Here is a 23,908-nt window from a genome sequence, read left to right as displayed (position 1 = left end):
AAGATCAAATACCGGCTGGTGGCTGTGCCCCACGGCAACGACATCGCCTCCCTCTTCGAGCTGGACCCTACCACGCTGCAGAAAACGGATTCCTTCGTCCCGCGGTATGTGAGCATGCGTTGTCACGGAGGGATTGAAATAAAGAAGGGAGGCTTATTTGCCTGGTGTAAAATTTTGGCAAGTCTGTTCCTGGGGGGGTTGTGTTTTTTTGAAGTGGTGGGTGCTGGTGTGTCTGTGCGGGGATCGCTCAGCAGGATGCTGTGCCCTTTGCAGGAACTCCTACGTGAGACTGCGCCACCTCTGCACCAACACCTGGATCCAGAGCACCAACGTGCCCATCGACATTGACGAGGAGAGACCCATTCGCCTCATGGTACGGCCCTGCTCCCTCCTGCCATGCGGGGATTTATCCCCTGTGCCCCAGTAGCTCTTAGCGTGCTCCTTCCACCCAGCACTCGGGCTTTACCCAGGGACTGAAATACCCTGATGATCCAAGCGGGTATCTGGACACCACCTAGAGCCCATCCCAGTAACCTAGAACCCACCCCAGTCCTTTCGAAGGGGCTGAACTGGGCCAGTGACTTCACCCAAGATGGTGGGGACATGCTTGGCATTGCCTCGTCTGTGTGATGCTGCTTCCCCGTTGCTTCCCAGCTGGGCACGTGTCCTACCAAAGAAGACAAAGAAGCTTTTGCCATCGTCTCCGTGCCCGTATCTGAGATCCGGGACCTGGACTTTGCTAACGATGCCAGCTCGATGCTGGCCAACGTGGTGGAGAAGATGAACGAAGGTTTTCTCAGCCAGAATGACCGGAGGTAAAAAGTCATTTCCCCTGGGAGATGGTGCCGTACTGGGCTCCTCCAAGGGCTCTCCAGCACTGCTGCAGGATGGGGCCCCTGCCTGGGTCTTGGTGCCAGCACTGTCTTGTTTTCCTGCCCACAACCCAAATCCGAGCCTGCTTCTCCCAGGAGCCTGGCGAGGAAACCAGATAACGCTGCAGCCCTGCTCCGGCCCCTCCTTTGCCACTAGAAAAATATCCGAGGGGCTGAGAGACGGCCCCATGATAGGGGCGGCTGGGTTAGTCACAGTATTATTTTTAGGTGGGTGGGTTCTTGGTGCTTCCTGAGCAAACACAGATCCCCCGTGGGACAGAGTGAGCTGCTTCCGCCCTGCCAGCCCGCCCCGCGTGGGTCCCACAGAAGTGACTAAGGGGCCAGTGGCGTTAAATGCAAAATCCCTGGCATGAATCATGAGCAAAGTCCCCTGGAATTTACCCTGGCACGTATAGTTTCCTTAGGAACCATAGGGCCTGTAAAGCCTCTTGCTTTATGGCACCCTTTAACCTCTAATAGGGAGGGGAGGATCGGCCAGCACCTCTCTAGCAGTGGGTTCAGCCCTGAACGTGGGTTCTTGGGTCTTCCAAAATGCGCCAGCATCATTGCAGGGACCCGAGTCCGGGATGAGCAGCACCCCCAGCCCACTTGCACCATCCCCCTTTGCAGGTTTGTGATCCAGCTGCTGGAGGACTTGGTGTTTTTCGTCAGCGACGTCCCCAACAATGGCCAGAACGTGCTGGACATTGTGGTCACCAAGCCCAACCGGGAGAGGCAGAAGCTGATGCGGGAACAGAACATCCTGAAGCAGGTGAGTGACCCCGGGGCCCTGCATCTGAGCAAGGCTGAGGTCCCATGGAGATGTCCTCCGCTGCCCAGGGCCACACTGGGGTCCAGGGATCTGGAAATCCCTGGGGAGTGGTAGCTGGGCTCCAGCTCGTGCCCCAGTGGTGCACCAAGCCCTCCTGGTGTCCAGCCATGCAGGGGGTGATGGTGTGGAGGGGGACACAGCACTTACCGTCTTTGCTTTTGGGCAGATCTTTGGGATCCTGAAAGCCCCCTTCAAGGACAAGGGTGGGGAAGGGCCCCTGGTGCGGCTGGAAGAGTTGTCGGACCAGAAGAACGCTCCCTACCAGTACATGTTTCGGCTGTGCTACCGCGTGCTCCGGCACTCCCAGGAGGACTATCGCAAAAACCAGGTGCATGGGGGCTGACGGGGGAAGCCCCCATCCCACCACTTATTGCAAAGCCCTGGGGGGCTGCTGAGGTCTCGGTGGGGTAGGGGGGCATTGTCAGACTCCAGCACCCAATCCTGTGCATTCACCGCCTCTCTGCCCACTCCAGGAGCACATTGCCAAGCAGTTCGGCATGATGCAGTCCCAGATCGGCTACGACATCCTGGCCGAGGACACCATCACGGCCCTGCTGCACAACAACCGCAAGCTGCTGGAGAAGCACATCACGAAGACAGAGGTGGAGACCTTCGTCAGCCTGGTGCGCAAGAACCGCGAGCCACGGTGCGTGTCCGGAAAGGCCCTGTCCCAGGGTGCTTTGTGCTGCGTGATGGGAGGGATGTGGCTCAACCAGGGGTGGAGAGAGCCCCCGTGGACCCCCCTTTCATAGCGAGCTGTCTCTGCTCTCTAGGTTTTTGGACTACCTCTCGGACCTGTGTGTGTCCAACCACATTGCCATCCCCGTCACCCAGGAACTGATCTGCAAGTGCGTGCTGGACCCAAAGAACAGCGACATCCTCATCAAAACGGAGTGAGTAGCCAGGGGGAGACCTTTTCCACGTTGGGGGTTTGGTGCCTCACCCTGCCTTCCACCAATGGGGCCCTGGTAAAATCCCCATTGCCCCTCGAGGTGCAGCCGTTCCCTGCCCATGGCATCATCCCCAGTTTTACGCCCTCTCTGTCCTAGGCTGAGGCCGGTGAAGGAGATGTCCCAGACCCATGAGTACCTGAGCATCGAGTACTCGGAGGAGGAGGTCTGGCTCACCTGGACAGACAAGAACAACGACCACCATGAGAAAAGCATCCGTCAGCTGGCTCAGGAGGCCCGGGCTGGTAATGCCCACGATGAGAACGTTCTCAGCTACTACAGGTGATGATCCCACGGCATCCTCTCCCCAGGTGAGTATGTAAGGGTTGCACATACTGATTCCCTCTCCCCCTTGTCCCTGGGCAGGTACCAGCTGAAGCTCTTTGCCCGCATGTGCCTGGATCGCCAGTACTTGGCCATCAAGGAGATCTCGCAGCAGCTGGGTGTGGACTTGATCTTCCTCTGCATGGCAGATGAGATGCTGCCCTTCGATCTCCGGGCATCCTTCTGCCACCTCATGTTGCACGTGCACGTGGACAGGGACCCCCAGGAGCTGGTGATGCCTGTGAAGTTTGCACGGCTCTGGACCGAGATCCCCACGGCCATCACCATCAAAGAGTGAGACGTGTTGGGGCTCGCAGTGGCTTTGAGGGACAGGGCAGGAGGTGGGGTGGCAGATGTCATCTGGTGTAGGAACTGACTTGGCTTTAGCAGGGACTGGGAGGAGGCCATTTGTGGAGTGAATTTGGCAGGTCTCAGCCTTCGGAAGGAAGCGGGCTTCATCACAGTCATGAGCATCACTTCTGGCCACGATGGCTCAGCAGCTGCCTGGACAGTGCTCCTTCCAGGCGGGCTGCGAGGACACTCACTGCCATCCAACTCACCCCCACCATCTCCCCTCGCAGCTACGACTCCAACCTCAACGTCTCACGCGATGACAAGAAGAACAAGTTTGCCAGCACCATGGAGTTTGTGGAGGACTACCTCAACAACGTGGTGAGCGAGGCGGTGCCCTTCGCCAACGAGGAGAAGAACAAGCTCACCTTCGAGGTGCGAGCCCTCCTGGTGCCACCGGCACGTTGCAGGATGCCACATGGCTTGGCTGCGACTGCCTCTGCAACAAGAGGGGCCACACTGGCATCCCTCTCCCCATATTTGTTTCTCCTGCTCAGACCTGAGCCCGGCGAGGTCTGGAGTTGCCTTGTCCTTCCCCAGGTCGTCAGCCTTGCCCACAACCTCATCTACTTCGGCTTCTACAGCTTCAGCGAGCTGCTGCGCCTGACGCGGACACTGCTGGGCATCATTGACTGCGTCCAAAACCCCCAGCTGATGATGCAGGCGGTCTACAACGACGAGTTGACGGGTGAGTCCCTGCTCCATAGCCAGGCATGGTCCTGCAGGAAGGTGTTTTCCATGGTCTACCCAATGCTTTCCACTTTTGGCTGCAAGAAAACAAGCTACTGGTTTTCTGACATGGAAGCTTTGGCTGGGTCTGCACTGGGAGAAGTGTTGAGCCCATGGCCATGCCAGAAAAATGTCCAGTCATAGAATCATAGAATTCCTCAAACAAGTCCCTCCTACTTGTTCTCTGATTAATATCTAAATCATTTTTCAGTCTAAGTGGGTCCTCCCATTGATTCTCTGCCACCTCCCTTTCCATCTGCATTAACTCTGCCCGCTGTGGCTGCCTCCTTAGGGAAGAATGTGCGGAGATCAATCCAGGGCGTCGGGCAGATGATGTCCACCATGGTGCTGAGCAGAAAACAGTCCATCTTCAGCTCCCCCAACCTCAGTGCTGGGTCTGCCCCTGAACAAGTGGACAGAGGGAGGAGCATTGAGAACGAGAACATTGTGGTGATGGAGACCAAGCTGAAGATCCTGGAGATCTTGCAGGTTGGAGCTGGTGGGGAGGGAGAAGTATTGCGGAGCTGTGGGTGGGATCCCTGGGGTGGGGTGGGGAAGAAGACATGGTTTTCTGGTGCAGAGTGGCAGCTGGCATGAAGAGGGCACTCACTTCTTCTTTATTCTTCTTCACTGCTGCCAGTTCATCCTGAACGTGCGGCTGGACTACAGGATTTCCTACCTGCTTTCTGTCTTCAAGAAGGAGTTTGTGGAAGTCTACCCCATGCAGGACAGTGCGGCCGATGGGACAGCTCCAGCCTTTGACTCCACAAGTAACTCTTCCATTTTGCTCCTGGTACACCTTCAACTCGGCAAACCCCACAGGCTGGGGACACCCAGGTGGCGGAGGTGACAGCTCCAGCACCTCTCCACCACTGCTGCTGGCAGGGATCATGGGAGGGATCGGAGTTTGTGGGGATGAGGTGTCCTGTGTCTATCACGGGTGCTGAGAGCAGGGACCGGGGAGCTGGGCTGGTTCCTGTGGGTGCACAGGGATCACCTTGGCTGCCCTTTTCATCTCTCTTTCCTCTCCCCTCAGCTGCAGCCATGAACCTGGACCGGATCGGCGAACACGCAGAAGCCATGTTCGGCGTGGGGTGAGTCCCTGCCCCCTCCGGTGCATAGTTAGCCTGCCCATAGGGCTCTTCCTCTCCTCTCCATACTGCCGAGGCTGAAAGCTGCAGGTGATGAGGAAGATGAGGCTCTAAAGGCTAATGCAGCATTCCCATCACCCCCGAGGGGTGCTTGAGTGCACGCGAGCTCCCACGTGGCTGCTAACACCAAGCGCTTTCGTCCCGGCTTCAGGAAGACGAGCAGCATGTTAGAGGTGGATGACGAGGGAGGGAGGATGTTTCTGCGGGTGCTGATCCACCTGACGATGCACGACTACCCACCGCTCATCTCCGGCTCCCTGCAGCTCCTCTTCAAGCACTTCAGCCAGAGGCAGGAGGTCTTGCACACCTTCAAACAGGTAACACTGCTGGGACGCTGCTCTGGGGCATCTCTACGGGTGGGTCCCGGCCCCTTTTCATGGGATGGAGGTCTGGAAGAGGAGGGGAAATGGGTTTTGTGCTCCAAGCTGGAAACCTCTGGGAATGTTGCTGCAGGTTCAGCTGCTGATCTCAGCCCAGGATGTCGAGAACTACAAGGTGATCAAGTCCGAGCTGGACAAACTCCGCACCATGGTGGAGAAATCGGAGCTGTGGGTGGACAAGAAGGGGAGCAGCAAAGGGGACAGCACAGTGGAGGGGAACAAGAAGGAGAAGAAAGAGGTGAGAGCCCTGAGCAAGACCCTGGGAACCAGGGTGGGAGAGGAGTGGGAGGCAGAGGTGCAGCTCGCTTCGATCCAACACCTTACTGCCTCTGGATGCGCCCCTCTCCCTGGAAGAGGAGGGTTGGGGAGGGTTCTGCGGGGTATAGTTAACGCTGGTGCTGTTTGTGTCCCCTTGCAGCATGCTGCCGATGAAGAGGTCATTGCTCCAGGAGAGAAGAGCAGCGAGAACTATCAGATAGTCAAGGGGGTGAGTGAGACCAAATCCTGTCCCCAGGGCTGCTCCTGGAGGCACGGCCAGTGATGTCTGCCTGGCCTGGGCTGGCACGGGGGCACCAGCGAGAAGGGAAAGGTGGAAGATTTCCAATTTCTCCTGTGGTTCAGTCGCAATGAGCCCAAGACAGGGCTTGTTCCTGCCAGCTCAGTGCAAGGAGGATCCCCATTACGTCCCCAGGGCTCACACGAGCCTTGCACTGGGGGGTCCGGAGGGGAGCAGGTGGGTGATGGGTACCAGGGCTCTCTGCAGGGCACTGCGAGGAGGATCTCTGAGTGGGGTGCCAAGCTCTGTGAACAGTTCAGGGAGCCCCTGGGTTTATGGGGGGCATGTCTGGAAGGCTAGCAAGGCCCCAGCACTGAGGTCCATCCCGATGGGCTCTCAGTCTCAGTTCTCCTCTGCCATGGTCCTTCTCCCCCCAGATCCTGGAGCGGCTGAATAAGATGTGCGGGGTCGGAGAGCAAGTGCGCAAGAAGCAGCAGCGCCTTCTGAAGAACATGGACGCGCACAAAGTGATGCTGGATCTACTGCAGATCCCTTATGAGAAGGTGAGTGGGCAGAAGCTGTCTGGTCTTGGAGTGCCCAGGGGAAGGGGTGAGGGATGTGGGGACCCCCCAGCATGGTTGTGTTGTGCAGCTAATGGGTGAGGGATGTGGGGACCCCCCCAGCATCACTGTGTTGTGCAGCTAGGCAGGGCAGGAGGGGCAGCAGCCTGCTCCTGCTCTCCATCCATCACCAGCTGGTCCTTTCTCTTCTCTGCCCTTCCTCAGGGTGATGCCAAGATGATGGAGATCCTGAAATTCACCCACCAGTTCCTGCAGAAGTTTTGTGCTGGCAATCAGGAAAACCAGGCCCTGCTGCACAAACACCTCAACCTGTTCCTGACCCCGGGGGTAAGGAGGGGGGACCAAAGGGCAACAGCATGGGGAGAGATTACTGAGACCAAGAGACAGAAAAGCTGGGAGGAGACCCCAGGAGAGCATGGCTCAGGGCAGGAGGGGAGGCTGTTCCTTGCAGACCCCCAGCCTCACTCTGCTCCCCTGGTCCCACAGCTCCTGGAAGCTGAGACGATGCAGCACATCTTCCTAAACAACTACCAGCTCTGCTCGGAGATCAACGAGACGGTGCCGCAGCACTTCATCCACTGCGTGGCCACCCATGGCCGCCACGTGCAGTACCTCGACTTCTTGCACACCATCATCAAGGCCGAGGGCAAGTACGTCAAGAAGTGCCAGGACATGATCATGACTGAGGTGAGCACCTGTCCCCCCAGCCCGTAGGGCAGGAGCGTGGGGTGTAGCTGGGCACAGAATCACAGGACTGTTTGGGTGGGAAGGGACCTTAAAGCCCACCCAGTCCCACCCCCTGCCATGGGCAGGGACACCTTCCACTAGACCAGGTTGCTCCAAGCCTCATCCAGCCTGGCCTTGGACACTTCCAGGGATGGGGCATCCACAGCTTCTCTGGGCAACCTGTCCCAGGGCCTCCCCACCTTCTCCAGGGAGAATTCCTTCCCGATATCCAGTCTCAATCTCCCTCTTTCAGTTTAAACCCATTACCCCTTTTCTTGTCACTATAGGCATGCCTCCTGGGAAGTGCATGGTTGGTTTCTTCCTTGAGGAAAAGCCTTCCCAGCCATGCTGACTTCTCCATGGAGTAGGAAAGATCTCCAGGAGCTTAATGCAAGATCCAAGAGCCAACAACCATTTTAGAATCCCACCAGCTGTGGCTTTTGCATTGCAAATGTGTGGTTTGCCCTATAAACGCACACACATCCCATTCACCCTGCACAAGGTGCTCCCTCTCATCGTCCCAGTGAAGAGGAGACTGTTTTTGGCCTCACGAGGTTTTTGACCCTCCTCTGGTGTGGTGACGGCTGACCTTTCCCCGCAGCTCACCAATGCTGGGGACGACGTGGTGGTTTTCTACAACGACAAGGCTTCATTGGCCACCCTCTTGGAGATGATGACAGCAGCCAGGGATGGGGTGGAGGAGAACAGCCCGCTCATGTACCACATCTCGCTGGTGGACCTGCTGGCTGCCTGTGCCGAGGGCAAGAATGTCTACACAGAGATCAAGTGCACGTCTCTGCTGCCCTTGGAGGATGTAGTGCGGGTGGTGACGCACGAGGATTGCATCACGGAGGTACGGGGTGCCCACCAGAAGGGTGACAGTGGATTTGCCCGGATTGCCTTCTCATGGTGCCTGTGCCTCCCTCTCTCTCCGCAGGTGAAGATGGCCTACGTGAACTTCGTCAACCACTGCTACGTGGACACGGAGGTGGAGATGAAGGAGATCTACACCAGCAACCACATCTGGACTCTCTTTGAGAACTTCACCCTGGACATGGCCCGGGTGTGTGGGGAAGGTTGGGTGGGATGGACATGGCAGCAACGGCTGCTGTATCGGACAGGAATGGCTTGTTGTCCCTAGACAACAGCCGAGGGAGCCAGTTGTGGGGCACCACTGGGACTTGTGTAGTGGCCACACTTCAGGCTAGGGAGCAGTCAGGGCTCTCTGGCGCAGACCCAGGAGCTGCCACCAGCCACGTCCCTTGGCTCAGCAAGGTCCCAGCAGCACTGAACGCCAGCAGCATCCAGCCAGAGCGTGTTCGCCTCGCCCTGGTACCATCAGCATCCTCTCTTCTCCTCACAGATGTGCAAGAAGCGAGAGAAACGCCTCCCAGACCCTACGCTGGAGAAGTATGTGCTGACGGTGGTGCTGGACACCATCAACGCGTTCTTCAGCTCCCCCTTCTCAGAGAACAGCACCTCGCTGCAGGTAACGAGGCGCTGCATAGCCAGGCCGTGGCCGGGTGAGGGAAGGGGCTCACTGACTCCCCCAAACAAGGTCTGGACACACCTTGAACTGATACATACCTGCCTCCTCTCTCCTGCAGACCCACCAGACCATTGTGGTGCAGCTTCTCCAGTCCACCATGAGGCTGCTGGAGTGTCCCTGGCTGCAGCAGCAGCACAAGAGCTCGGTGGAAGCCTGCATCCGCACGCTGGCCATGGTCGGTAAGGAGCCGTGCGGAGCGATGCTCTGCTCCGGGGGGATGCAGCCAGCCTTGGCTGATGCTGCGTGAGCAGCGAGCAAGAGCCATCTTCTCCACTACTCTCCCTAATAAGAGGCTGCTGGCCAGGAATGGGGAGGTTTGGCTCTGGAATATTGGTTTTTTTGAGCTACATCTCCAGGCATGACTGGGGTGGTGTGGGAATAACCTAAGCCTGGGCTTGGCTGGGAGATCCCTGGTGTGTCCTTGCTGATGAAGGGCCTGGAAACAAAGCCAGCATTTAGGGTGGTTTTCCCTCAGCAGGACTTTGCCCTCAGCCTGCTTGTGGTTGCCTGACTCGGGACAAGGGTTGCTGGCACTGAGTCACGGTTCGGAAAGGATTGCTCAGTGGTTAGACACTGGGTGGGGATTTCCCTTTGTAATTTGAGACAGTGCTTACAACATCTCCATGCTGGGTTTTCCCCACCCAAAATGGGAGGTGATGCCTCTTTCCATCCTATATTGGGCTGGGTGGCCTGTGGGCTGCAGTGGAGAGGGATGGGTGGAAATACTCCACCCCTCACTAGCTTGGAGGAGTTTACTCGTGTATTTAACCCAAATCTTCTCTGCTGCAAATGAAGGGGTGGTGAAGGGGTGCCCAGCCTGAGACAGTGGGGAAGGACCCTGCTGATGGGGTGGGCTGGGCCATGGCTGACCCTAACCCTGGCTCCATCTCCTGCAGCCAAGAGCCGCTCCATTGCGCTGCCCATGGACCTGGATGCCCACGTCAGCTCCCTGCTCAACAGCAGCTCCACCAGCACCGTGCAGAGGAACACGTCCAGCTACAAGACGGCCACGCGGACCTTCCCCCGCGTCTCCACCACCCCCAACCAGTGGGACTACAAGAACATCATAGAGAAGCTGCAGGTTCGGGACATGGGGGGCGATAGCATGGATAGCAGGAAGGCACTGGCGTTGCAGGGGTCCCTCTCCCATGCTCGTGTCTCCGAGGCACGCCTTGGCCCTAAAGGTGTTTGCTGTGACTTGTAGGACATCATCAGCGCCTTGGAGGACCGCTTGAAACCGCTGGTGGAGGCCGAGCTGTCTGTCCTGGTTGATGTCCTCCACCGGCCAGAGCTGCTTTTCATGGAGGGGACGGAGGCGTTTCAGCGATGTGAGAGTGGAGGATTCCTGTGCAAGTGAGGATGCTTTGCAGTTGCCATGGGGTTGCTGGGAAGGAGACTGGGAACCTTCATCCTTTCTGGGTTGTGTATCCTGGTGTGCAAGAGTGGAGGGCTGGTGGGGCTGCTCCCTTGGGGACCTCGTTGTCCCTCTTGGCTGTGTGACAGTGGCTTTGCTGTGCCAGGCTGGTGCAGCACACCAAGGACCTCATGGAGACGGAGGAGAAGCTGTGCATCAAGGTGCTGAGGACGCTGCAGCAGATGCTGGTGAAGAGGAACAAGTACGGCGAGAGGGTGAGCACCGTGGTCCCGTGGCACGTCCTCAGCCCCTCCTTGTCTGTGCAGCCCCCGCTTCCCAGGCTGGCAGCCCATGGGTGCTCCGCCTCGTTCTTCTCTAGCGCTGGCCCTGGCCTTGGGACACGCATGACGTTTATTTGTCTTGGCAGGGCAACCTGCTGCGGAAAATGCTCCTGAACAATTACCTGCAGAACAAAAGGTCCAGCTCCAAAGGGGAAATCGTGGACGCTGCTGGAGGAGGTGAGTGCTCCACTCCTGCGCCTTCCCTGTCTCTCCGCACTGCTCACACACCTTGAATTCCCGGCTCCTGAGCCATGATGGGATCAGGTCTCTAGCTGGCTGCCATGCCCCCACCTCCATGGGAGTGAGGAATGTGACTGAGATACCTTCAGCAGTGATTTAGCCGTGCTCCTTCTCCTGCACCACGGCAGCATCACTTCCATCCATGTCCTCTTGTGCAGGCCAAGACCAGGACTGGTCAGCTATCGCTGCTGTCCAGTGCCGGCTGGACCGAGAAGGAGCCACCAAGTTGGTGGCTGACCTCATCATGAATACCAAGAATGAGAAGATCTTCCAAGAGAGCATCCTCCTTGCCATCCGGCTGCTGGACGGAGGCAACACGGAGATCCAGGTGCTGAGCCCTGGCTGTGTGGTGGGCACCAGCCCCAGGGGGATTGGGCAGCCACGGTTTGATGGGTGCAGCATTAACGGTCCCAGCACTTGGAAGACATGGGTGCAGGGCAGTCCTCAGCCCTGGGTTGGCCCTGCACAGCAGGCTTTGTCAATACAAGGTTTGGCTGCATGTGTTTGCTGCCCATCCAGAGCAGGAGTTTTGAGTTTTCCAGCTCCATGGCTGGATCAAGCTCGAGAGCTGGATGCTGCAACAGGGGCGGGTTGTTGGAGGCTGTTTCTGGAGCAATGCTGATGCCTCTGCCGGGTGTTGCTAACATGACTTCGAGTTGCAGCTCTGGGATGATAAATTGTGGGTTATCTTGCATCCTTTATCACAGGGCAGTCAACAAACTGTATGTCAGTCGTGTTCCAGACCTGGAGCCGCTGCAGTCCCTGCTCACTCTGTCCCTAACCCTGCTCAGGGTAAAGGAGGGCACAGCAGCAGGGGATTTACACCCCTGTAAATCCAAGTGGTGATGTTCAGGGTGGTTGTGTGGAAATAAAGCTGCTCTCCAGGCTTTCTCAGACAAGGTCTTGAGTGCTGGGGGTTACCAAATCACCGGTGCAGGCAGGCACAGTTTGGATCCTACGGTGGAGACTCAAACGACTGTCCTACTTCCTCCCAGAAATCCTTTTACAACCTCATGACGAGTGACAAGAAGTCTGAGAAGTTCTTCAAAGTTTTGCACGACCGGATGAAGAAGGCGCAGCAGGAGACCAAGTCTACGGTGTCTGTGAACATGAGTGACATTGGGAACAAGCCTCGTGAGGACAAAGACGAGCCTGATCCTGGCACCAAAGGTATGGGGCTGTGTCCCCTTGACAGAGCCAGTGTGCCTCCTTGGATAGCCCCATGCTAACGAGGTTGGATTGCCCTCTAGGACGAGGAGACACCTTCATGATGCCTGGCACCCCCTCCCGATACCCGATAGCCATAGGGTTTCGGAAGGGCCACGACACTGGGGAGCAGGGTCAGAACAATGAAATGGGGGTGACGGTCCTGATCATGGAGCCTATCCTGCGCTTCCTGCAACTGCTCTGTGAGAACCACAACCGTGACCTGCAGGTTGGTTTTGGGGGCTGCTTAGGGTCTGGGGGTTAGGCCATGGGACTGGGGTGTGGGAAGGCTGGGCTCTGCCCCAGTTTGGCCCCAGCATTGCACCAGCTGCTCTGTGCCTCAGTTTCCCCATCTGTAAATGCACCATCCCTTAAGAATAACTTGTAGTGTTGTGGAACGATCACACAGCACAGCTGTGTCCATGGGGCTGGGTGCTGCTCTCGGAGGTCTGTCCATTATTGGGGTGGCCCCAGCCCAATTCTCCACTGAACTGCAGCCGTAGAGGGTGTCGGGAGGGGGATCAGGACTTCCCCCCCTCCATCAGAGCGATGCCACTCAGCCCCCTAACTGCAGCCTTTGCTCGACAGAACTTCCTCCGGTGCCAGAACAACAAGACCAACTACAACCTGGTGTGCGAGACGCTGCAGTTCCTCGACATCATGTGCGGCAGCACCACGGGAGGGCTGGGGCTGCTGGGCCTCTACATCAACGAGTACAACGTGGCCCTCATCACCCAGACCCTGGAGACCCTGACCGAGTACTGCCAAGGGCCCTGCCACGAGAACCAGGTCCGTGGGTATCCCTGTGAGTCTGGGTCGTTGCTGGTGTGTTTGGGGTATTTCACTGCTTACCAGGGACACCCGGGGGGATTTGGGGGGGGATGTGTGGGAAAGCATCAGGGACAGGGCCAGCTCTTGGTTTTGGGATGTGAATGGCAGCAGAGCGTGGGTAGCAGGGGATACCCAGGGTGCACAGCAACGTTGCTTGGGTTACGAGCTACCCCTTGGCTAGGTGCAAATGGGGGTTAAATAATGTAGTGATGCCCTTTTGCAGGGGGAGAAGAGATGTGGGGCTCCTGGAGTAACCTGGCAGGGTCAGCACTGTAGGCAGGGCATCGTTTCAAACCTGGGCTGCACTGGAGGGTGAAGCTGGGAGGACTGGCAGCATCCATGGGATAACACGTTGCATTGCTCCCCCAGAGCTGCATCGTGACCCACGAGTCCAACGGGATCGACATCATCACAGCCCTCATCCTTAATGACATCAGCCCCCTCTGCAAGTACCGGATGGACCTGGTCCTGCAGCTGAAGGTAGGCAGACGCCTGGCAGAGGATGGGGGACACACGTGTGTGCATCGCTGCGTGGGCGTGCTGGCATGGCTGTGGGGTGTGCTGTGGGGTGAGGTCGCTGCTGTAGCAGCGACCGCGTGTGTCACGTCCTCGAGTGTGGGAGCATGTGGGTTTGGGGAGATAGGGCTGGTGCATCTCCACCGTGTGGGAGTTACAGCTGACCGGGCATGGGGCATTTCTGCCCACTCGGGAGCCCTGGGCAGAGGTGGGGCACAGCTCCCTTCACCAAGGGCTTCTCCTTGCCAGGACAATGCCTCCAAGCTCCTCTTGGCTCTCATGGAGAGCAGACACGACAGCGAAAACGCCGAGCGGATCCTCATCAGCCTCCGCCCTCAGGAACTGGTAAGGGCTGACAGCAAAACACCCCCCAGTGGGTCCTGCCCACTGCCAAACCTCTTCTGCTTGTGGTTCCTGATGCAGTTTCTGGTTTGCAACCCAATAAACATCTCAGCCGTTGCCGTAACACTGGTCACACACCGCCTTCTCCACAAGCATCCTTGCCTGATGGCATTCCCGGAGCCATTCATGGACGGAGGAGGAAAATAAGGCAAGGAGATGGGGAGATGCTCACTGTCCCTCTGCTGCCTTCCAGGTCGACGTGATTAAGAAGGCCTATCTGCAGGAGGAGGAGTGTGAAAATGCCGAGGTGTCCCCACGGGAAGTTGGCCACAACATTTACATACTGGCACTGCAGGTACTGAGCTGTGGCAGCAGGGTCCACCCCAGGCTGGACCCCCTGGACCAGGCTGGGCTCCCCCTCACCGATTTCCATCTTTTTCTCTATATTTATTGACATTTCCTCCAGCCAGGCTGGTCTCCTTGGGGAGACATGGCTGGGAAATGTGCTTTTGGCTCTGGTGGAAAGCCCCCCAGGATTGCCATCCCCTCCCCTGTGCCCCCCATGTCCCCTGTGCACGGGTGGCTGCTTGCAGCCTGTGCTCACCCGGCTGTCGCTGTCCCTCTTCCAGCTGTCCCGACACAACAAGTCTCTGCAGCAGCTCCTGAAGCCGGTGAAGCGAATTCAGGAGGAAGAGGAGGAGGGCATCTCATCCATGGTATGGAGAGGCCTTGGGAACAGAGGCAGAGCCCCCCCAGCCCCTCCCAACCCTGACTGGAGACTGCAAAGAGCTGCTTCTCCCGCCTTTGCTGGGTCACCCAGGGTTTTGTTCTTTAAGATTTGATGGCGTTTGGTATTCCCCAGGAGGCCTAAAGACAGACAGACTTACCAGTGCCCTCGTAGCCCAAACTACAAGCCCAAAGTCATGTGCACCTTCTATAACCAAGCTGTGGGGAGATGTATCTGTGGGGCTCCCCAAGGAACGCTCAGCCATAGGGTGATGTCCAGCTTGCCGCAGGGACAGGCTGGTAGCCCTGGTGGGGTCCTGCTTTCTCCCCTTCCCTTCAGAAAAGGAAGGGCTGAGTCCTTTCCTGTCATTTCTTGCCTAGGTACCTTAGATCCCGAACGAGATGCAGCAGTAATATGATTTCCCTGGGGTTTTATGGGCATTGATTTGTAATTTGTGAATTAGCAGCATTTGGATGTAATTATTGCAGGGAATCGAATGTCTGTCACCTCAGGATGGGCTTGTACCCCTTTAGGAAGCTTCAATTCATTTGCTTTCCCCTGAAACCACATCGGCTTTAGTAGGTTTTGAGGAACGCTGTTGTCAGTGCAGAGTTCGACCTGACTCACTGGGCTGAGGCCGCTCTCATCCTCTCTCCCTCTCCCCGCATCCCAGCTCAGCCTGAACAACAAGCAGCTGACGCAGATGCTGAAGTCGACGGCCCCGGTCCAGGAAGAAGAGGAGGACCCGCTGGCATATTACGAGAAACACACGTCCCAAATCGAGGCAAGACCTGTTAGCTCTTGGGTTGCCAGTGTGTGCGTGGTCCGTGAACCCCACGTGTGCTCCAGCAGCCTCGTGCCAGGTTATTTTGCACCGGGAGCTTTCCCATCCCTGTGCCGGCAAGAAGCAGACGGGCCCTCGGCTCTGCAGAGAGCTGGAGGTGTTAGCAGAGCCCACGGGGAGCTGGGGGAAGGAGCTGCCCCCAGACCCTTCCTTTTTCTCCCAGCAGCAGTGGGGATGCAGCCGATTCGGCAGCCCCATCCTGGCGGATTTGTAGAATTATGGATGTGGCCGGTGATGCTGGGATCCCAGCATAGCAGGAGGGAGGAGGGGAGGGCACAGCTGGGTCTAGGAAAGAGGAAACCAAAGCCTGGCAGAGGCAGGATCTGACGGCACCCTCCCCTTCGCCTTGCTTCCTGCAGATTGTGCGCCTGGACCGAAGCATGGAGCAGATAATCTTCCCGGTGCCTGGCATCTGCGAGTTCCTCACCAAGGAGACCAAGTACCGGCTTTTCACCACCACGGAGCAGGACGAGCAGGGCAGCAAAGTCAGTGATTTCTTCGACCAGTCGTCCTTCCTCCACAACGAGATGGAATGGCAGAAGAAGCTGCGCAGTAAGAGCAAACCAGACCTTCCCTCCGCCCCAGCACGGGCTTTGAAAGGGCTGCAAAGCCTGGCAGCAGCCTGGGAATCACATCCCTGGGCTCCTTGTACCCCTCGCTCCGCAGGGCACAGCTCCCAGCAGTTTGCAGGGAGCGGAGGGTAGCCAAGATCCCGGGGGTCATTTCCTCCACGCCTGTCGGTGCGGTTCCTCCTAGTCCGAAACGCATCTTGCAGCGCATTCCCTGGGGTTACACCTGCAGGTCTCTTCCCCTGGAAAGCCCTCTCTCCATTTGTTTTCAGCTGCCTTCTCCTAAGCCAGGATTTAGCAGCTACACATGGGAGATAAAACTTGTTTCTCTGCTCCCTGCAGACCTGTTTAGGTGCTTTCAGGGCTGCATCAGGGCGGAAATCCTGGCTTAAAATAACGCTCGGTAACGAGTCCCACTATAAATACCGTGATGCAGCTAAGGGGTAGCGTAGCAGCTCTGAAAACACTTGCACATCCAGTCAAAACTATCTTAGGAATTCAGCAGGAAACAAGTTTCCAGTATGGATGGGAAATTGCTGGCTGGGTCTCCTCTGGGAGCAGAACCAGCACTGAAAACACAGCGATACTGTTGTTTTGAAGGACGTGAGGATGTAGGAGGTGGGAGATGGGGAGGAGGGGGGAGCCAGTCTGATTCCAAGGCGTCAGGGCAGGTCAAATTGCCGAGAAGCCAGGAACTCTGAGCAGTACCATTTTGAACTCACGCTCCGGTTTCAGCAGATGAAGAGGAGCTTTTATTAATGTTTTGGAGGAAGTGGGAGGCCAGGGGCCCTCCGGGCTTGCTAGCCGTACAGAGCTGAGCCCTTCGGGTGTCTGGGAGGTCAAACCCTTCCCTGGCTGGCACAAGTTGGCTGAGATTTGTGTGTCTGCCTCCTCTCCCTCCAGGCATGCCGCTGATGTACTGGTTCTCCCGCAGAATGACGCTCTGGGGAAGCATTTCCTTCAACCTGGCTGTCTTCATCAACATAATCATTGCTTTCTTCTACCCCTATGTTGAAGCCACTTCCATGGGTAAGTGCTCCAGAATCTGCTCCTCCTTGTGCTGGAAGAAAAAGGGGAGCCTCATACGGAGGAAAACTGGTCCCCTTCCCTGTACTCCCCCCACCCTCATCTCCTTTTCACTCCTAAAGCCCCAAGTCCTGTTCTGCTGGTCAAGGCAGGGGATTGAGCCAAGATTTCAGCTGCCAGCCCTCCCACCGCTTCCTTCACAGGGAAAAGTCTCTTCTCCCTGGGCTGCTTTTTCCCTGTTTGTAGAATGGGGGAAGCAGTGGCAGAATATGCAAAGCCTCCGTCATTTACAGTGGCTAAAAGGTGTTAGATAAGGTGTTAGAAAAGCCTATCAGTAAGAACCATCTTAGTCAATACTAGTCTGCAGCCAGGCATGATTTCTGCCTTTCTTCCCTCTGACAGTCAGTACCTTGGGTGTTTCTGGACAATCTGGACAGCAGCACAGTGTCCTATTGGCAGCAAGCGTTTAATCTCCTGTCGTTTAATTGCTGTGGGTCTTCTCTTCCCAGGTGTGCTGGATTCGCCACTGATCTCACTGCTTTTCTGGATTCTGATCTGCTTCTCCATCATGGCCCTGTTCACTAAGCGCTACGGTGTCAGACCTCTCCTCGTGGCACTGATCTTGCGCTCGATTTATTACTTGGGGATTGGACTCACCCTGAATATCCTGGGAGCGCTCAATGTAAGTTCCCCATATGCTGGAGGAGTAGCGTAGCAGCCCGTAGCACAGGAGGCTGTTCTGCACTCACAGAGTGCAGCAAACCCCACTCCCTCCCGTGTCTGGCTGTTCTCCAGCTGACCAACAAGATCGTGTTTGTGGTGAGCTTCGTGGGCAACCGTGGGACCTTCATCCGAGGCTACAAGGCCATGATCATGGATGTGGAGTTTCTTTACCATGTCGGCTACATCCTGACGAGCGTCCTGGGACTCTTTGTGCACGAACTCTTCTACAGCATCCTGGTACAATAACTGCAGACGTTGGGGGCATGGAGGTAGCCAGTCTGCCCCGATAGAAGCTCGAAGGTTCCTGTGACACCTTCCAGGGGCTGATTGATAACAGCATTGAGAACAATTCACCGTGCTCTAATCTTTGCATAGGCTGATCTTTCTGCCTTCCGACAGTATCTATTACTGTCTCTCTCCCAGTCTTTTGCTATTTCTCTCTGTCTAATCTCTACTGTGTGCTTTATCTGGGTCAGCTGGGAGACAACGTGAGCTGGCGAGGGCAGAGGCAGGGTGCATGTGTCCTATTCTTGGCTCTCCTGCTGTGCTTAAGTCACTTCATTCTTCTCTGCTTCCCTACAGGAAGCTGGAAACTTAAATGCTTTATGTGAAAGTTAGTCAAGGCCTGCTGAATGATCCAAGATCTCAGGATAAAAAGGGATATAGGTAGGCCAGGCATTATCAAGAAAAGCACCCCGCAGCATTTCTTTGCTCCTGGGTCCTTTCAGCTGTTTGACTTGATCTACCGTGAGGAGACCTTGTTTAACGTCATCAAAAGCGTGACGCGGAACGGGCGCTCCATCCTGCTGACAGCCCTCCTGGCTCTCATCCTCGTCTACCTCTTCTCCATCGTGGGCTTCCTGTTCCTGAAGGATGACTTCATTCTGGAGGTGGACCGGCTGCCGGACAGCAAAGCCAAAGGTTGGTCAGCCCTTGCCCTCGTTGGCTGTGGTGCCTGGGGTGGAGAGGGGCCTGGCAGGGCGTGAGTCCCCTTCTGTGGCTGGGCCATTGCACGAGACCCTGCGCCTTCCCCGCTGCAAAAGCACGCTCGTGTCTATGTGTGCGTGCATCGTGGGCTTTATACCCTTGGCACAAACTGGTGGCACCGGGTGTGGGCTTGGCAGCTGCCTCTGCCGACTTAGGGGCCTTGTGCTGCATGGGAGCAGGGTTTTGGGGCTAGGAGGGATGGCAGAGAAGGGGGTAGACAGCTACAAACGAAGTTTTAACACTGTAGAGGTCTTACCGAAACTTGTGCAAAAGATTCAAAGCCTAGAAAAGGCTGGGAGAATGCGAAACAACATTTTTTTCCAAGAAGCTTGAAAGCTACAAGAAGAGGCAGTTGTAAAGCCGCTGTGACAGCAGCAAAGAGCTTTGCTAAGGCAAGCTGATGCTCTGACAAGGCTGGGGTCTCTTTTACTTGCAGATGCACCCTTGGGGATGCAAAGGAACATGGAGCCTTTCATGGAGTCATGCAGCAGTGACAAAATCAGCTGCTCTGCTGTGCCCACTGCCTTGGAAGGTAAGTGAGCCCATTAGAAAGGCCAACTCTGTAAGCAGCAGAGTAGATTGGCTGCCGGGTTTGTCAGCGAGCTCCGAAAAATCCTAAGCTTCTCAAAGATGGAAACAAACAGCCCACTTTCTGGCACGTCTGAGGCAAGGGGCTTGCAAATTCTGCACTGACCCTGGAATTAAAATGTTGAAGTGGATAGAATTTAGTCAAAAAGAAGGTGGGAGCTTCAGGAGTGCTGAGCCAAACACCTCCACAGCCAGAAGCAAGCTGGAGGAGCTGCTGGGAAGTTGCTGGTTGGGAGATGCACAACAAGCACCTGCTCCCAGGAGATTTGCCTCTGCATCACTGCAGCAAGAGTCATCCCTGCAGCTCGGGATTCTATGCACTCCTGGTTCTTCTGCCCTGTCTATACTCTGGATTTTTGTTTTCATTTTCCCCTCCGGGACTCTAGAAACAGATGCTGACCAGTGGGAACGCGCCTGCGACACGCTGCTCATGTGCATCGTCACCGTCCTGAACCACGGCCTGAGGAACGGCGGGGGCGTGGGGGACATTCTGCGCAAGCCATCGAAGGACGTGAGTTTGGGCAGCACGCGGGACCCCTTTCTTCTGCTAAATGCTGCCATGCAGCTGCCCTCCCTGCCTGGGAGCCGTGACACTGCCACCTCTACTCCCCCACTCTCCCCCTGGGCTCTTCTCCTCTCTTCCCCATCACTTTGATTCCTCCTCACCTCAGCCCGTGGCCCACGTAACGAGGCAGCGTGGCTGGAGGTGTGCAAGACACACGTTTATCCCTTTCATCCGTTACAGGAGTCCTTGTTTCCTGCTCGAGTTGTCTACGACCTCCTCTTCTTCTTTATTGTCATTATCATCGTCCTGAACCTCATCTTTGGGGTCATTATTGACACGTTTGCTGATCTGAGGAGTGAGAAGCAGAAGAAGGAAGAGATACTGAAGACCACCTGCTTCATCTGCGGTGAGCACTGGGACCTCAGTGTACAGGATTTACCCCAGAGCTCTTCCTCTCTAACGCTGGGGGAAGGGGGTTCGGCTGGTTTCTGGGTTTTATTTGGCTCACAGCAAAACTTCCATCTGCTCACCGACGGGTCACCGCAGCGCGGGGAGACGTGAACAAGGATGCAGAGAGGGGAAATTGTATTGTTCCTCCCCTCCTGTCAATGAACGGGGTGTTCAACTACACCCCCTCGTTGTGGGGTTCTCTCTCCGTCTGTCACTCCTGAGACCACCGTTTAGCCGGTGGAAAAAAACCCACCCTATTACTAAGGAAATAAAACACATGAAAATGTTCTGGAATGCTTTCAGTCCCCGGAAGGCATCCAAAAAAAGGTGAAAAACCCAGTCAGTCGCTGTTTTCTTCTGAAAAGATCCACTGGGTGCACTTTATGCTCTTGGCTGCGTCGGCAGGAAGCGTAGCTAGTAGTACTTTAAATAGCAGCCTCCTGAATACACAACTGGGTTATTTTCCCCCCGTTTTGGATGCTTGTTGTGCGCTAAATGCCAACTAATTATTAAAAGCTCTTCTTGAAAGTCACACCTGGGAGAGGATGCAATTATCTCCACTTCCTTTCCCATTTGTTTGCTTACTCACTTCTTACCCACTCCTCCCCTCCCCATCTCCTCTCTCCACCTCCTCCCTTCTTGACTGCCTTTCCCAGGACTCGAAAGGGACAAGTTTGACAACAAGACGGTGTCCTTTGAGGAGCACATTAAATACGAGCACAACATGTGGAACTACTTGTACTTCATAGTGCTGGTGCGAGTGAAGAACAAGACAGACTACACGGGGCCAGAGAGCTACGTGGCGCAAATGATAAAGGTGCGTGTCCTCTCAGGGCAGCAATTCCGCTGTTGCAACCTGCCTAAAAAATTACCCCAGGGAAATAGGCGAGGACAAGGGGCTTGGCAAAGAAAAAAAGAGTTTTGAGAAGGCTTTTTGGGATGTGTTTAATAACACTGTTTGTTCTTAGGTGGCTATTTTCGTTTTGCAACCTCAGCCAACACCGCAGTCGATGTTTTGTATTTAAGGATTGAACCAAGGGCAGAACCAAGCCCTTGAGAGCGTGAGTTCAAGGCAAGAAGGGAGGGAAAGGAAGTTGTTTAGAGAAGGAAAACTTCTGAGCCCGAGCCCAGGGGGCTGTAAGAAGAAAGCTAGAAAGGGACAATCTGTGGTAAATTTGCGAGGCAGACAGGACAGGCCTTGGAGGATTCCTTTAATCCCCAAGCGTAGGCAGGTTTCCTGTTAAACCTCACTAGGTCTCTTCCCTCTCACCCTCCTCCCCAACTCCTATTCTCCACGCTGGCCTTTCCAGAACAAGAACCTCGACTGGTTCCCCCGGATGCGAGCCATGTCGCTGGTCAGCAATGAAGGGGAAGGGGAGCAGAACGAGATCCGAAATCTTCAAGACAAACTCAACACCACCATGAAGCTGGTGTCCCATCTCACCTCCCAGCTGAACGAGCTGAAGGAACAGGTACCAAACACACTTTCAAATAGGAACACAAGAGGAACAGCCGACACGCAACCCGCTGTCCTTGCCAAAACAGACACGGATGGCGAGGAACAAAGGCAGGCCCAGCCCCTGCCAGTACAACTTCAGCCACAAAGGGCTCCCGCAGCACTTTTGGGGGGGGTCAGGGACACCTGGGACAAGTGCTTTTTGCTATTTCCTCATCAGCCCGACTCACAGGGCATTGTGGCAGGTGCTTAAAGCAGCCTGGCCAGTCACACACTGGACACACCAGTGACTAAGGAGACCTCAATCCCCACCTCACTCGTGTCCTTCTTTCCGCTCCAGATGACAGAGCAACGGAAGCGCAGACAAAGGATGGGGTTTGTGGATGTCCAGAACACCATGAACCACTGAGACGGAGCAGAAGCGTCGGCTTCACCCACCGAGGGACTACACGTACGCATCAGCTAACGAGGCTGCTCACCCCTGGGCTCCACGCGTGGACGTCGCCGTCCGAGAACGCCAGACCACGCGGAAGGGCTTCACTCAACAATTCCCTTAGAGCGCTTGTAAGCAGTGCAGGAACCAGGGACTGGCCAGGATTCCTCGGACCCACACGTTACTCTAATGCCCCTGTAGGAAGATAAATTATACAGGACTTTCATTCCTCATTGCAATAACTCTTTATTTTGCAAACGTGGAGGGTTGTATCTTTATCTCCATGTGCTCCACTCCGCTGGCCTCCACCTCGGGCGTAGTGTACCTAGCTGTAGGGCCGCAGTATTTAACTTATTCCCAGAGTGGCACTAGTACGCGTGGATCTTTGCAAACCAGCCGTCGTCTTTGCCGTGCCTGCTCCGTGCTGATCCCTCTCCATTTAAACAACTCTGCTCATCACTGTGGTGCGGTAAGGGAGCTAAACTCGAGGAGGAGGATTTGTTCACTTAACTCGCCCGATGAGGATGAGTATCCAAGCTTGTACTAGCTCAAACTAGTCGTTTTGCCTTCTGTGGACCAAGGATATCTGGGCAGTAGTAGTAGGAGACTGCAGGTTTACAGGAGTTCACTGTGAAGGGGTGTCCTGTGTTTTAGTTTCATCTCTGGTGTAATGTTTTACTTTGTTTTGTTACTGTTACTTAAGAACTGAAGTGTAAATTGCCTTAACTAAATTAAACACAAAATCATGTTATAATAAAAAATTTAAACATGGTAAAGAAAGCGCCTTTCCTGTGCACTCGGGAATGTTAACGGGGTTGGTTGTTATAAACAGAAACACAGAGCAACCCAAGGTGCTCTACGACCCACTGCTCAGCTCCAGCTGTTAAACAGTAAAATCCAGTAGGACGCTCCAGTCAGAGGCTGAGGAACGCTGCACGAAGAGCTACCCTGAACACCAGCCTTGTTTTCTGAAGCTCTGGATGAGAGCCTGCTGCAAAGTTTCAAATTCTTTCGCCTCTTGCCAGGAAAACACTGTTCAAACATAAAAAGGAGCAGCTGTCGGTGCTGCCTGGAGCCAAGGAGCATCCTGGCAGAGCTGTGTTCTAGACACCCATCCTTCCCAAGCCAGGCAGCGCTGTAACCGCCCCAGCTACAGTCCTGTGCCTCTGCCTCCCAAGAACAGGCACTGATGCAAGCGTTAGAGCTTTAAAAAGGAATAGAAATAGGCCACAGCCACGGACTAATCACACTTGTAATTTGTTTATGGCCCTATATACCAACACGTCATTAAAATCTATCTTTGTCCCTCAGATCTGCAGTAACCCATATGGAACCTTTTCTTCACGCCGAGGGAAATCTGCGTAGAGCTCGCTCGACCAGCAACACACCGCTGCAGTGTCTGACTGAACCTCCCAATTAAACTCTTGCACTGCACCGCCGTCGCCGTGCTGAACTCACCCTCAGTCCCCTCCCACGTCTCCTCAAAAGGGAAAGAAACTTGATTATTAAAGTCATCCCTCCCTCAACTTCACAGTTTCACAGAAACACACGCGTGGCTAGGTTTTCACATCGCTGTTGTTACCCTCACGAGCAAATTTAAAGCTAAAAGACGGCTGTACCTACTTGCTCTGTGCATCTCCTGGTTGTACCTACTTGCTCTTCGCATCTCCTGGTTGTACCTACTTGCTCTGCACGTCCCCTGGTTGTACCTACTTGCTCTGCGCATCTCCTGGCTGTACCTACTTGCTCTGCGTGTTCCCTGATTGTGCCTACCTGCTCTGCCCACCTCCTGGTTGTACCTACATGCTCTGTGCGTCCCCTGGCTGTTC

General features: G+C 55.6%; 1 protein-coding gene across 1 annotated transcript in view; it reads left to right on the top strand.

The window, feature by feature from the left end:
• The window catches only part of ITPR3 (inositol 1,4,5-trisphosphate receptor, type 3), a gene marked incomplete at its 5' end in the record, with an annotated part of 34,431 nt that extends 11,994 nt beyond the window's left edge, over window positions 1–22,437 (top strand). Inside the window, 48 exons of the mRNA XM_010146703.1 lie at window positions 1–104; window positions 274–373; window positions 655–815; window positions 1,503–1,644; window positions 1,871–2,032; window positions 2,178–2,350; window positions 2,478–2,597; window positions 2,754–2,936; window positions 3,021–3,272; window positions 3,560–3,704; window positions 3,870–4,017; window positions 4,351–4,547; window positions 4,699–4,828; window positions 5,095–5,152; window positions 5,361–5,526; window positions 5,663–5,827; window positions 6,008–6,076; window positions 6,523–6,648; window positions 6,871–6,993; window positions 7,153–7,353; window positions 7,994–8,245; window positions 8,330–8,455; window positions 8,756–8,881; window positions 9,000–9,120; window positions 9,838–10,022; window positions 10,146–10,294; window positions 10,462–10,570; window positions 10,723–10,813; window positions 11,035–11,204; window positions 11,872–12,046; window positions 12,127–12,311; window positions 12,671–12,871; window positions 13,283–13,393; window positions 13,679–13,774; window positions 14,025–14,126; window positions 14,401–14,487; window positions 15,172–15,282; window positions 15,702–15,894; window positions 16,815–16,940; window positions 17,447–17,619; window positions 17,733–17,897; window positions 18,389–18,581; window positions 19,084–19,179; window positions 19,622–19,746; window positions 19,981–20,146; window positions 20,847–21,007; window positions 21,501–21,662; window positions 21,987–22,437. Of these exons, the coding sequence (XP_010145005.1) occupies window positions 1–104; window positions 274–373; window positions 655–815; window positions 1,503–1,644; window positions 1,871–2,032; window positions 2,178–2,350; window positions 2,478–2,597; window positions 2,754–2,936; window positions 3,021–3,272; window positions 3,560–3,704; window positions 3,870–4,017; window positions 4,351–4,547; window positions 4,699–4,828; window positions 5,095–5,152; window positions 5,361–5,526; window positions 5,663–5,827; window positions 6,008–6,076; window positions 6,523–6,648; window positions 6,871–6,993; window positions 7,153–7,353; window positions 7,994–8,245; window positions 8,330–8,455; window positions 8,756–8,881; window positions 9,000–9,120; window positions 9,838–10,022; window positions 10,146–10,294; window positions 10,462–10,570; window positions 10,723–10,813; window positions 11,035–11,204; window positions 11,872–12,046; window positions 12,127–12,311; window positions 12,671–12,871; window positions 13,283–13,393; window positions 13,679–13,774; window positions 14,025–14,126; window positions 14,401–14,487; window positions 15,172–15,282; window positions 15,702–15,894; window positions 16,815–16,940; window positions 17,447–17,619; window positions 17,733–17,897; window positions 18,389–18,581; window positions 19,084–19,179; window positions 19,622–19,746; window positions 19,981–20,146; window positions 20,847–21,007; window positions 21,501–21,662; window positions 21,987–22,055 (6,951 nt within the window). The remainder of the gene's footprint in view (window positions 105–273; window positions 374–654; window positions 816–1,502; window positions 1,645–1,870; window positions 2,033–2,177; window positions 2,351–2,477; window positions 2,598–2,753; window positions 2,937–3,020; window positions 3,273–3,559; window positions 3,705–3,869; window positions 4,018–4,350; window positions 4,548–4,698; window positions 4,829–5,094; window positions 5,153–5,360; window positions 5,527–5,662; window positions 5,828–6,007; window positions 6,077–6,522; window positions 6,649–6,870; window positions 6,994–7,152; window positions 7,354–7,993; window positions 8,246–8,329; window positions 8,456–8,755; window positions 8,882–8,999; window positions 9,121–9,837; window positions 10,023–10,145; window positions 10,295–10,461; window positions 10,571–10,722; window positions 10,814–11,034; window positions 11,205–11,871; window positions 12,047–12,126; window positions 12,312–12,670; window positions 12,872–13,282; window positions 13,394–13,678; window positions 13,775–14,024; window positions 14,127–14,400; window positions 14,488–15,171; window positions 15,283–15,701; window positions 15,895–16,814; window positions 16,941–17,446; window positions 17,620–17,732; window positions 17,898–18,388; window positions 18,582–19,083; window positions 19,180–19,621; window positions 19,747–19,980; window positions 20,147–20,846; window positions 21,008–21,500; window positions 21,663–21,986) is intronic.
• Window positions 22,438–23,908: the final 1,471 nt, after the last annotated feature.

The sequence above is a fragment of the Eurypyga helias genome, unplaced genomic scaffold, assembly GCF_000690775.1.
Source record: "Eurypyga helias isolate BGI_N326 unplaced genomic scaffold, ASM69077v1 scaffold9992, whole genome shotgun sequence".
Taxonomy (NCBI): Eukaryota; Metazoa; Chordata; class Aves; order Eurypygiformes; family Eurypygidae; genus Eurypyga; species Eurypyga helias.
Note: the sequence above shows the minus strand (reverse complement) of the source record. Positions and strands in the feature narration are given on the sequence as shown.